A 14,050-nucleotide genomic window follows, 5' to 3' on the forward strand; every position below is an offset into this window, starting at 1 on the left:
ATTTCTGCATGTCCGTAAAGATATGTGCTTTGCATTACGAAATACCGATACAAATACCTGAGAAGAGTTAAGGAAAAAAAAAGTATTATCATTGAACATGTAAATTGAATGGCCAACATCCTAAACAAATACTAAAATATAAGTCAATTGGAAAGAGAAGGCAGGGTGTAGACTTGAGGTCTACCCTGCCTTCTCTTTCCAAAAAAAGATATTGGATGGATAATGAGACTGGAACAGATCAATATGGTCTATACCTGTATTTAGTGTTATGATGATGATGATGATGATGAAGTATTATCATCATCATGTATAGTTTGTAGAATATTTGATTGCTAAATATTTAAACATTTAAAATATAGAATATATATGAAAAATGGGAAAAAATTCTATTGATTTTTTTTTTCTTTAGTGTAGAATAAATGTGAATAACATATTTATATTTCAAAAATCAACAGTGAATAACTCTTTCTCATAATTTAGTACTACTATAACTTCAGAAGAAATTAAAAATTATTACTTTTATCACATTTTGATCTTTGCTATGGAAGACTTTATACCAAGAATTCACTTTTTGTTTTAATTTTTCATGCCATATCTTATAGGGCATCACTGGCTTTTGCTCCATTCTATCAAAAGAAGCAGACCTTTAGCAAAAAAAAGTTCATATTTACAGTAAAAAAAATGTATGTTAATTTATGTAAAAAATTCAAATGCTATTCAAATATTAAAAAAATACTGCAATTACAATACTCCAAAAATACTGCCAGCCTGAATGATCAAGTGGTTAGCATATCCACATACCAACCAACAGGCTGTAGGTTTGAATATAGTAACATGCATGGATGCTTGCAACTGCCTTTGGATAGGAAATGAATTTCATCTCCTGGTGCAAAACAACTGCCCCACTTATAGGAGGACTGAAGACTGAAGTCTATTGAGAATTTTTCAGTACACTGAAGTGTATTGAAAAATTCTCTGTATCTGATCTCTAGAGAAGGTTTCTGGATTATGTAAAAAACAAATAAAAACACACAAAAAAATGTTATTTTATTTAAAATTAATAAACATAGAAAAAAATCCCTAGTGCACCAATGATACTATGTACTATGGGTTTACAGATTTTTGTGTATGGATGTCACACAAAAAATTTGCTATAGTATTTTTTGTAACATGAGAAATAACCCTTAAAAATGTGTGCTTGCTTATCTCTTGACACCAGAGACACTGCTGGTACTAGCATAGCATGTGAATAAGGTTTAATCATAACTCTCCTTCTAAGCTCTTTTTATAACCATTTTAGGTTATAGACCCCCTCCCATCTGCCTCCTTTCTTTGTTGAAGCCTCCTGATGTCAATATTCTCTAACCATCTCCTCTATGCCATACTTCCATCTTCTAATCATAATTCATCAAACATTATTATTATAACAGAAACTCCAGAGAGTTAAGGACTCAGAGGGAGGCTACCTTTCACCCACACCAGCTATCATACCTTTTCTTGAATTCATTCATAATAGTATGCAACAGAAGTAAAAAAAACAGGACAGAAAGCACACTGTGAAAGAGCAAAAGCACGAATAAGATAAGATCATCATTGATAAGAAAAGTGCTTGAGGAGAGTGTGACAAAATCAAGTTTTTCTAATGCTAAGATTAAGGATGTGTTAGTGATGCTGTAAGAAGTGAGACTTGGTTGACCCGAGGATGATATGGTCATGGGAATAGAATGCAAGTGATATAGTAGCTTCAGAGAGAAAAGAAGCAACAGGAGAAGGGGGTTGTTAATGATAACAGACGAATTGAAGTCGAAAAGAACAGAAGTACATCAGGAGAACACAGATGCAGAGGGCATTTCACTTGAGACTATCTGGTGTAAGATAGAGGTCAACAGGACAAAACATGTAACTGGTTGCTGCTATAATCCAGGAGACACAAGGGAGAATGCAGATAATATGCACTGCCCAATTAGCATGATGAGTGCAGGCTGAGTAATTATTATAGGGGATTTCAACTATTGGGAAAGAGAAATGGTCAAAAGGAGGGAATGTAAATGGCATTTATACAGCAGCTGAGAGATAATTACCTGGGCAGTATGAAATGGAGGGATATAAAGTTTCAGAGTGCTAGATCCGATTATAACATCAGAGAACTTAACCAAACAAGCTATGCTGCTGATTTCCACCTGGGGAAAGTCAGTATGTAGTCTTGGGCTGGGATATTGACAGACATGCAGAATTTTCTGTTAAGAAGTGATATATTTGGAATTATGAAGCAGGTGATTGTGACAATCTGAGGATTCAGCTTTTGGTGGTGCCATGGCATAAAAATTTGAAAGGGAGAGATGTTGGTGGTGTGGGAGGTGGTTAATGGATGTTTGAAGAAAGAATCAGAATGTGTACCCAGAGTTGGAAGGTTAATTGAGGTAGGAGTGGATGGATGAATAGCATCATTAAGCAATGGTTGCAGACAAAGAAAAAGTTGTGAAGGGAATATAAAGAAAAGGTGATCAATATGCCCATGAGCAGTACAACATACAGGAAAGACGGGTGGCCTGTATGGTAAGTAAGGCCATAGCTATTTGAGAGAAAGCTAGCTGATGAGGCCAAAAGAAATCAAAAAGAATTCTTTCTATGTGGAAAATAAAAAAAGGAATGATTAGGAAAGGATGACTTTAAAAAGTGCTGATGGTGGGGAGATAAAACAGAAGCAAACCAAATAGTTGAATTAATGAGTGAGCATTTCACAGGGGTGTAACATCTAGGTGGTGACTTTTCAATATTAGATGTGACATTGACTGATAGGAGAATAAAGGTTGAAGAAATGGAGGTGCTTAAAATATTGCAGAACCTCAATACAAACACAGCCATGGATTAGATGGCACATTGGCCCATGTATTTCGAGGATGTGTGAAGGAATTATCAGCTCCTCTGACCAAGCTGTTTAATTTAAGTCTCCATACTGGGAAGGTTCCAATGGAGTTAAAAGAGGACAATATAGTCCCACTACATAAATCCCACTCCAAGACAGAAGTAGCAAATTATAGGCCAATCAGCATCTCATGTGTGGTGATTAAGGTATTAGAGAAATTGGTGAAAGACAGAATTCAGGACTCAGTGGATACGAATATGATACTCTATGAGGGACAACATAGTTTTGTGAAAGATACTCTTGCCTTAGTAATTTGGAACCCTATGGAAGGTCTATGAAACTGGAACAACAGGAACGGATATGAATCCGGTGATTTGGATTAGAGGGTGGCTGATGGACAGACCTCAAAGAGAGCTTATTGAGGAGTTGAGTCCAGGAGAAGGCATGTGACCAGGTGTACTGCAGATTCAATACTGGTCCTCTATTTGTATATCATGATATAGGAAATGATTTGAATGAAAATATTCAGTTGTTACGAGAACAGGAATGGTAAATGAAGGTTATGCAGAGATCCTGCAGAGTGACTTAAATAGACTAGCAATATGGGCAAAGGTAAATGGCTGTTTAACGTGGCCAAATGTAAGGTGATGCACTTTGGGAAGAAGAGATTACAAGCTATACTATATTTATGGAAGTGAACTTCAGGAAACTGATGATGATGCCAGGGACTTGGGGGGTGATTGTGGACAGGGAGTTGAAGTTTAGAAGGCATATTGCAAAGATAACCAAAAAACAGCACATCAGATTACTCATCTATGGATATTCTGGTGAAAAGGATCTAGAGGTGAGTGGCAAAGATTGTGGTAGGTCTGTAGAATGCTCCCTATGAGAATAGATTGATGGTCTATGAGCTTCAAAAACTAGTTGATACGCAATAAAAGATGAGACATGATAGAAGCATATAAGTCATTAAAGAGGTTTTAATAGGATTGACATTGAAGACTTTTTTTCAGTACAATGGCACGAAGGGATTGAATAAGGGGTCACCCAGGAAATTGTGTAAGGGAGTGTCGTTAGCAAGGATGTTAGGACTAGATTTTTTGCTTGGAGTGTGGTGAATGAGTAGAATCAATTACCAGAGGTGGTTGTGGATGCTTCATCAGTGAATGAGTTTAAAGAGAGATATGATAGGTATTGTGTTAATAGTGGCTAGTGTATGAATAATGAATCTCCTGGAATGAGTCCTCTGACTCCATGGAGATACCTGTATAATATTAATAATAATGAAACAATGAAATTATGACATTGTTAAATGATGTCACACTTTTTCACGTTTCCATTTTTTGAAATCATACAATAAATCATAATTACACTAACAATTTGAAGTTTGCTTATACTGACTTCAGAAAAAGAAACGAGACTTGTCTCACCTCTCAAAAAAGTGCAGCAACATGTAAGGATGAAAAGATACAAAATATATAAGGAAGTCAAAAAAAAATTCGAGTCAAGCTATGCACAATTAAATATGAATCTTAGAACTTCAGCATTTCTAAAATGACCAAATGTCTTGGTATAAACCTGCTACAGATTACTAACTCCATGAAGAGTCATCCTTTCAGTATCTACTAACTGACAATCAAAATTCAAGTGTTTTCAATACTTTTTTCCCCCTCCAAAACAGATTTTTTTTTATTTAATTAAAAATACAGTACATATTATATTCCACTTATATGAATGAATCAAAAACAAAACTAAGCTAATATGTTAGTATGTATGGAATTCATTTATTACACTTGTTTTTGTAATTTAAAACTATATTTTAGTGAGTGAAGTACTTCAAAATTCTATACATCTTGAATACAAAATTGATGTGTGTATGTGTGTGTGAATATAACAGAGAGAGATCCTTTTTTCACACCTTAATAAGCTTATGGTAACTCTCTGCAAATTACCCATTAACTTCAATTCAACCTTCATTTTGAGTTTATTTCACCATGGCATGGATGCTTGTGAGAATGATATCATTACCTTACTTATTGGATATATGAATCTTAAAATGCCCACTGTTAAGATCACCATTCCTCCTTACTGGGAGATCTGAAGAAGTTCCATGTTTGATCTTAAGTTTTTCTATTCTCCAATATTCCAATATCCAGAATTATGAAATATGTTAATAAAGAGAGCATTATTTTTTTTATCTTACTGCTTGTCAAGGGTTAAAAAAAAAGAGGGGGGAGAATATCCAGTTATATATTATTACTATATAACTATATATATTATTACTATATAACATGTCCACTACATTATTCTTGCAAATAATGTTGTGAACATGTTATGATGAAACAAAGCTCTAAGCAATATAACTTAAATGAAGAAATTAACAATTTTGTGAGTGAAAAAATAGTCTTTAATTACTATTACAAGTAGATTTTCAGAAAAGCAAATAAGCAGTTATATATATGTATATACTATCAAGATCTACACTGAGTGCTCTTTTGGAACCTTGGGCAAGAATCAAACAGTAAGCTTCTCAAAATAGTGGCTATTTCGTGGATTAGATGAAAACCTTTTTTCTAGTTTTTCTTCTTCATCCATAATCTATGTAGACTATTCGAGCACTATAAAAGTAATGATCCTGACACAGTCTTTTTTTCCAGGTGTCTTGGGATCTCTTTAACAAGTGGAAAACAAAGAATTAGTCCATTTTCTAATATTATATATCCAGGTGATTCTAGATCACCCCAATATTTTTTTTTAGCCCTCTTGTGCTATTTTATGTAAAATATCAGAACTAGCTACATTGTCCAGCCACTGGAGCTATTTTTGAAGTATTTTAAAATGATTTTTTTTTCTCCCTTACTGAGTGGGAAATTAATATGAATGAGCCGAGATAACTGTCTGAATTGCGTGTTGATCCAATAAATTCTAACAATGCTCACCAAAGGGATATTGTAGAGGGATCTTATAAAAGTTTTTCTCAGAAGCTTATTATGAATGCACCTAATTTCTTTTTAGATGGTTTCAGTAAATATATTCATTAGGTCAGCATTTGTCAAACTTTTCCTATGATGGAACACTTCACAAATCCTGAAATTTTAATGGAACACCTTGATTAGAGTCGAGTATCATCAGTCTCGTATTCAATGTAAAGTTAAGCACACACTATCGCATTGCAAAAATGCAACAGCGCACACTACAGGTGTGCCAGGCCGCAGCGCATTGCATTGACCTTGCTTGTGACTGCACGTTTCCTAGAATAGATACCTCCATACTTCACTCGTGCTTGGAGGTGTGGACAACTGTGGGCAGCTGAGTCAAGGCCAGCACGCGCTGGCCTTAATAGCACGCTCCAAACGCAAAATGAGGAGAATCTGATTTTCAAACATGTTTGAACTTGTCGCAGCATTTAAAACCATTCTAGGCTCATATTAATTTTGATAATTTTTCACGGAACAATAGTTTGGGAAATACTGCATTGGGTAATTCGTAGATACTAATTATGATACACTTGAAAATATAATGGAAAGAACAAGTGCCTTTGAATGATAATTAACTGAATAATTAAATAATTAACTCCCTTTTTTTCTCTTTTACATCAAATGCACATGCACGCACACACAAAGGTTGCAAAACTTATTACACATTGTTATCATCTGTGGGCAAGAAGTTAAAGCAAACAAATCTCTTGAAGTGCAGAAGGTTTTTTCTTTATGTTGGGCCCATATACGAGAGGTTGGCTAATCAACCTATAGTATGTTAATACTGTATATGGGTAGTGGGTTGGGAAAGGAGAAACTTGTTTACATTTGATTTAAAAGCCTGTATATTATATTCCTTGGGAAATATGTCAGGGGAAAGACTGTTCCACAGTACAGCAGCAGTAGGGTTGAAGGAGGGGGAGGAAAAGAAACTTGTTCTGTGGGTTTCAAGGTGTACTGTGAAAGGATGTTGGGGGGCAGCATCCTTTTACAGTACACCTTGAAACGTGTTCCAATGGGCTTAGCACAGAGTGGGGGGATTATTGATACTGTTTCAGATAAACATTTCCCATGGAAATATTTATAGCATATACAAATTGCAGAGACCAAACGTCTATCTGAAAGTGAGGGAAGCAAGTTGGTAAGAGATGAGTCATTTATCAGTCTAATTGCTCTCCTCTGTATTGAGTCAAGCATTTTGAGGGAGCTTTTAGGAGCTTCACTCCAAATGTGAGAACAGTATTCGATAGCTGGGCAGATTTGTGAATTGTATTAGGTTAACAGCTTAAGTAACGTCTTGAGCGAAAGAGAAATCCTAGTTTTTTAGAAACTGAGGATGCAATGGTTGTGATGTGCTTATGCCAGGAGAGGCCTGATGTCAGGGTAATTCCAAGAAGAGAAATCTCATCTTGTCTGGAAATTTGAGTGTTATCAAAAATAACACTGGGGGAAAATGGCTCTTTTTTGTGAGAAATAAGACAGAACTGGGTTTTACTAGCATTGAAGTTGATGAAATTATCTGAGCCCCATTGGAGGATGGCTTGGAGGTCAGAATTATGGGCAGTGGTGGTGATGTTCTGTGAGTTGAAGTGAGTTGTGTAGAGTAGAGTTTGTCAAATGAAAGGGAGGAATGTAATGTGCTGTCATCTGCAAAACTGTGTATTGGACTGTAGGTCAACTGAAGTAGGTCATTGATATACAGAAGGAAGAGGGTCAGTGAGAAAACTGAACCTTGTGGGATCTCCAGCATCAGTTGGATGGTGAGAGGATAGGGAGCTGTCTACCATCACACACATAGTGTGTGTCCAGACAGAAAAAAGGTTGTAACCTGGTTGTGGACAGAGTGAGGGAGGCTGTTCCAATGAAGAGTGGTTCAGTAAGTTTGAAGCTGGATGGTAAATGGATACTGACCAGAAGGTGCTTATATTCTTATTCTTTGAAAAAAGTTGAGTAATGATGGAACTAGTCAGCAGACTGGCCTTAAAGAATCCATTAAAGCCTGTATTTTAGTGATGATATGTTTTCACTACTGAGCTGGAAATAAATAAGAAGAAACCCCAGATAACTGTACAGAAAAGACATAACATGTTCTGTTTTTGCCTTTATCTTTTCTTCTATGGAAAAAGACACAAGGCAACATCTATCATCTCAGAGAGTTATTCAATCTATGTATGAGCAACATTCCACGGCTGTATAGACTGGGACAGACAGATGGACACACATATATATGTATATCCCAATGCTAATCAATCTTTGTGCATTGTTGGTAAACAGAATAACACAGGTGCAGCTGCCCTTATTTATGATAAATAAATGACTAATTATATAAGTTGCAAAAAGGAATAATAATTTTGTAATGTATACTTTTGATTTGTTATAGCTCATGTTATATGAATAACATGAAACTTTAGCTCTATTTTATATAGTTGATATAGACCAGTGGTTTTCAAACTGTGGGGGGCGCAAATAGCTTGAAAGGGGCGCACGGCATACTTTCCTACAGATAAAAATTAAAACTGTCCTAAATCAGTTTTAAAAATAACAACAAATAAAAATACAGAAAGAAAAACTTTTGATGATACAGGTTTTAATTATCATGAATTTCAAAATAACTAATAATTATTTTCTTCACTCGCACTTATAAAACGCGTGTGCCAGAGGCAGTGTTGATAGTTTGGCAGCAGCCGCATCCTCTTCCAGGCAGCACTATACATGTGCAGCTGAAAGCAGCGACTTAATGACATCTCATTGGTGCTTGTTTCAGTGCAATTGTGCTGATTTGTTTACCTCTTAAAGTTGCTTTGATTGTGAACAACTGATCATGAAGCGCTTCCTGAATAGTGATAGAAATGAAGATACCAGTGCTCCTTCAACTAGTGGTGGGAAAGAAGCTACTCGGAGTGTGAAAACAAGAAGGTATGATGAGAACTATTTATCACTAAGCTTTACGAAAACTGTAATCAATGATGAAGAACATAGAAGGTATGATGAGAACTATTTATCACTAAGCTTTACGAAAACTGTAATCAATGATGAAGAACATCTGCAACGTGTAATCTGTTTAAGTATTTTAGCTGCAGATGGTATGAAACCTAACAATTTAAAGAGACATTTAAAACCAAACATCCTGAGTTTACAAATAAACCAAAAGATTTTTTTGTTAGAAAGCTTGGTGGCTTGAAGTCCACCCAACAGAACTTTGCTAAAACTACAAATGTGACTTCCAAGGCCCTTTTAGCCTCTTATCAGGTTTCTCATAGAATTGCTAAATGTAAGAAACCACACACAACTGCAGAAACACTGATTTTACCAGCAACGACTGACATGGTATCAACAATGTTTCATTTCAAATAGTGTTTCATTTCAATACATATTTTGGTTAATTGCAAGTGTTAAAACTAATTTTTATTGTAGGCCTAATATTGTGATACTTTAATTATTTTGTGTCAAAAACTGTTAAATAGTATGTAGAAAACACAAAATAAACTGAACAAAACGTCAAACTTAGTATGACTTCTATTTTGATAAATAAAACCGGTAGTGGTGGGGGAGGGGACAGACAATGTTTTCTCTTGTCAGGTGAGGATCAGAGGTAAAAAGTTTGAGAACCACTGATATAGACCATTAGTTGCTATCACCTAAGAGAACACCAGATGTTATCATCAAATTTCTGATATGCACACTCAGGGGTATACATACAAGATACTGTGACACTACTAAAAAGGGAGGGCTGACAGTGTTTTCTCTTGTCAGGTGGAGATCAGAGGTAAAATGTTTGAGAACCACTAATATTAGACCATTAGTTCCTATCATCTAAGAGAACACCAGATGTTATCATAAAATTTCTGATATGCACACTCAGGGGTATATATACAAGATACTGTGACACTGCTAAAAAATTTTTACATTATTACTAACTTCCTATCAACAATTTTCCTTCAAATTAGTCTGTTATCTGTCAGGACTTCAATACTGTCAGAAAATAAATAACTGATTGATGCAGTAAGAAGTGCCTTAGAAGACTGATATATAAGGTCTTCCAAGGCACTTCTTAATGCATCAATCTAGCTAGATTTTGGTCTTCCTCTATGTCTTCTTCCTGCCATTCAGGCAACAAACAACATCTAGCAAAACCTTTATTTTGACATTCTGTTTAAGAGAACATACCACTGAGATTAGCTCTGCTCACACATTCCTGAATGCTAAAAATGTAAACAAGCTCCTTCCTAATATATGTGTTTTTAATATGATTATGCAATCGATGGCCATGTGTTCAATCTCTAATTTTACTTATATACATAAATTGTGTATATAAACTTATATATATATTTATTCAAATAACTTCATACCATATCTGATTTGCTTATTCTGCTTTCTATTTACATATTTAATTTGTCAAATTCACCAAAAATAGTGACTAAATGGGCAAAATATTTTACTTGTTCAAATATAGACTATGTATTGCTCGATATAAAGTCCTGTTTACACCATATAATGGAAGTGTTTTGAACAGTTTTCTCTTGGCAACTTATCATTATTTTTCAATTTATAATTATATTCCCATAATTTCTCAACTGTCTTAAAATAAAGACATGATCCTGACAAATAACCTCTATTGGGCAAGTACCCAATGAGCTCTTTTCCTAGTTTCTGTTGCATAATTTTTTCAGCCTCTTTTAAAGTATGTATGCATAAATATTACATGGAGCAGTCAGCAGGAAATTTCTCTGTAATTTCTACATTCAGTTTTATTTCTTTTTTTATATATGGGTTCTAGAACTCTTCTCTAATCATATATAATTTGATCCTCTGATCAGGTTTCTGGATTATACAGTTACAGTGCAACAACTGCACAACTTTTATACTTCCATTTGGTCATTTCTAGTCATATATCATTTGCTAAGCTGCCTTTCACATTCCAAGTTTTTCATGTGCTTTTTCTACCTTAAGTATTGACATGCATTCCTGGTTTCATTTCTCTTACATATTTTCTATCGCTGTTCTCTCACTCCTTGTTTCACTTAGCAATTTTTTTTTTTTTTAAAGTACACATCTAGAATAGGGGTGCTTAAGGGTCAAAGCTGTATAACTGAGAGGAGACCTCCACATAGCCTTTAAAGGAATGTGGAGAACCGACCAGGGCTTCTGACCTAATGTCCAATCCTCACCTTCTTGTGGTGCACCCTGTTGGGTATCTACTTGGATACTGAACAGACGAGGATGGGCTGGCAATTTGAGATTTAGCCGACCAAATTGTATTCTTATTGGTTAAACCAAAATATTGAATGATGGTACAACATGACAAAATTTCATGCCGGCTGGGGCGTCGCCCGGTTAAACAAGGCCCCCGTTGTTTTCGCCAGGGAACCAGGGCAAACAGCGAAAAGTCAGCTACTGGAACAAATCTGAAAACAAACCCCAACTCAACATCACCAGAGTTAAAGATCGGTACTATCAACGTAAGAAGCCTGAATGGCAAAGAAATGGAGCTAGCTGAGGAATTAGATAAGTACCAGATCGACATAATAGGGGTGACTGAAACAAAAAAGACCAAAACTGGTGAGATCTTTCTGAGCAATAAATACAAAATGTTATATTCAGGCAATGACAATCAAGGAAAAGAAGGAGTAGCCATAGTATTCAACACAAAATACGAGGCTAATCTTCTTGAATGGCAGTCAGTCTCAAGTAGAGTAATGTGGGCAAATATGAGAATGGGGACCTGGACAATGAGACTTATTTGTGCCTATGGTCCCACAGAAGGTTCTACTAAAATAGAAGTGGAGGAATTTTTTGAGGGTTTAGAAAAAGCAACTGACACAATGAAAAATGAAAAGTTGGTCCTTGTTGGGGATCTAAATAGCAGAGTAGGAAATGATTGTGAGACATACAAAAATATTTTGGGAAAATTTGGAGAAAAGAGCAAAGCTAATAATAATGGCAAATATCTGTTGGATTTCTGCTCAGGACATGGACTGGTTATTACTAACACCATGTTCCAACATAAAAATGTGCACAAATTCACATGGAGAGAAGAGGCTAGGAATAAGAAAAGTCTCATTGACTATGTTATTGTTGATAGTGATGTTTTCTCCCTGGTGCAGGACACCAGAGTGTACAGAGGATTTGAAATTGGAAGTGATCACTATTTAGTCTTGAGCAGGATAAAATTGAATTTCATATTGAAAAGAACAACATGTAAGAAAATTTTAAAGCGAATAAAAGTTGTGCAGCTCTCAGATGTGAGCTGTAGACTAAAATACACAAAGATTATTGAAGAAAAAATGAAACAGTTTGAGAACATGAATCAAACCTTGGAGATTCAGTGGCAAACTCTGAAGAAAACATTGATTGATTCTGCCAGAGAGGCATGTGGTGAGGTTGTCTGTAAGGATAAAAAAATCAGAACTCCCTGGTGGACACAGGAAGTTAAAGAGGCAGTGAAGGAAAAGAAGAAAGCATACCAAAAGTTCCTGTCAAATAAGTCAGCTTGTGCTCTTAGAGAATATAGAGACAAATGCAAGAATGCTAAGCACTGTGTAAAACTAGCTAAACAAAAGTCATGGGAGGACTTTGGCAAGAATATAGAAAATAAATATCAAGAAGGTGGCAAAATATTCTGGAGTTTGTTGAAGAAGCTTAAGAATGGAGGAAAGAGTACTATAAAAGGAATTAGAGATGATAAAGGTTACATGAAATTGGGAGAAAAAGATATCCTTGAAGTATGGAGTAATTACTTTGAAAAACTACTAAATGAAACAAGCAGCGATGACAGCACAGTGGTAAAAAACACTGACCAGGCATGCAGTCAGGAATACATATCCATACTTGAAGTAGAAAAAGCCATCAAAAGCTTAAAATGTGGAAAGGCAGCAGGAGTAGATGATATTCGACCAGAAATGCTGAAGTATGGTGGTATGAGAGTCTTACAGTGGCTGCACTGCATAGTTCAGAAAGCCTGGACAGAGGGACGAATTCCCGATGATTGGAGTAGAGCTCTCACAGTACCCATATATAAAAAGGGAAATAAAACTGCATGTGAGAATTACAGAGGTATTTCCCTACTGAGTGTTCCTGGCAAGATCTATGCAAGTATACTTGAGAAACGGTTGAGAAGAATTGTGGAAGAAAAGCTTGGTGAAGAACAAGCTGGATTCAGGCCAAATAGAGGCTGTCAGGATCAGATCTTCACTTTACGACAAATAGTCGAGAAAGCATGGGAATATAACAAAGATCTGTATTTAAGTTTTGTCGATTTGGAAAAGGCATATGACAAGGTGCCACGAGAGAAGCTATTCAATACGCTGCAGTTATATGGTGTCAATGGGGCATTATATCAAGCAATACTTAGTCTTTATTTGAGTTGTAAGTCAGCAGTTAGAATTGAAGGAAGTACAGGAAAATGGTTTAATGTTAAATCTGGTGTGAGACAAGGATGTACATTATCCCCTCTGTTATTCATAATCTATATGGATCACATTATGAAGGAAAGTGGTATTAAACATGATATCAAAAATTGGAGATGTTAATGTCAGCTCTTTGCTTTATGCGGATGATGTTATACTTCTAAATAAATCTGCTACAAGTCTGCAAGATTCTCTGACTAAATTGAATAGCTGTTGTAATAGATATGGTATGAAGGTCAGCAATAAAAAGACAAAGACAATGAAAATAGGCAGAATCATTGAAAATGTCAACTGTATTGTGAATGGAGAACCTGTGGAACAAGTAAAACATTTCAGCTATTTAGGCACGATTTTTACTGAAGATGGTAAATTAAATATAGAAATAGACAACAGAATCAGCAAAGCTGGTATGGTGGGAAGTCAATTGAATAAATTCATATGGAATAAGAGAGAAATTAGTCGAAAAACTAAATTAGCTGTATACAAGAAAGTGTTCAAACCAGTTTTAACTTATGGATCTGAGAGCTGGGTCAGAAGTAAAACACTTGACCAAAGACTAGAGACCGCAGATATGAGAGTCCTGAGAAAGATTAGAGGCGTGAACAGATGCCATCAATGGCAATATCATATTAAAAACGAGGATATTAGGAAAGAATTTGACATTGTCAGCATCCAGGAATGCGTTAGCAGAGCTAATCTCAGGTGGTATGGTCACTTAATCAGAATGGGCGAGGAAAGATTAGCAAAACAAGTGTTCTCTGCCAGGTTGGCAGCAAAACGACCCAGAGGAAGACCAAGAT

General features: G+C 35.7%; 1 protein-coding gene across 1 annotated transcript in view; it reads right to left on the minus strand.

Moving 5' to 3' along the window:
• Window positions 1-14,050, minus strand: part of LOC150095413 (uncharacterized) — a 284,955-nt gene that overhangs the window by 164,596 nt on the left and 106,309 nt on the right. The window contains exon 6 of the mRNA XM_090410362.1: window positions 518-626. Within this exon, the coding sequence (XP_090266488.1) occupies window positions 518-626 (109 nt within the window). The remainder of the gene's footprint in view (window positions 1-517; window positions 627-14,050) is intronic.

The sequence above is a fragment of the Typopeltis vanoorti genome, chromosome 20 (genome assembly GCF_054136105.1).
Source record: "Typopeltis vanoorti isolate ZY-2024b chromosome 20, IOZ_Tvanoo_1.0, whole genome shotgun sequence".
In the NCBI taxonomy this organism is placed as follows: domain Eukaryota; kingdom Metazoa; phylum Arthropoda; class Arachnida; order Uropygi; family Thelyphonidae; genus Typopeltis; species Typopeltis vanoorti.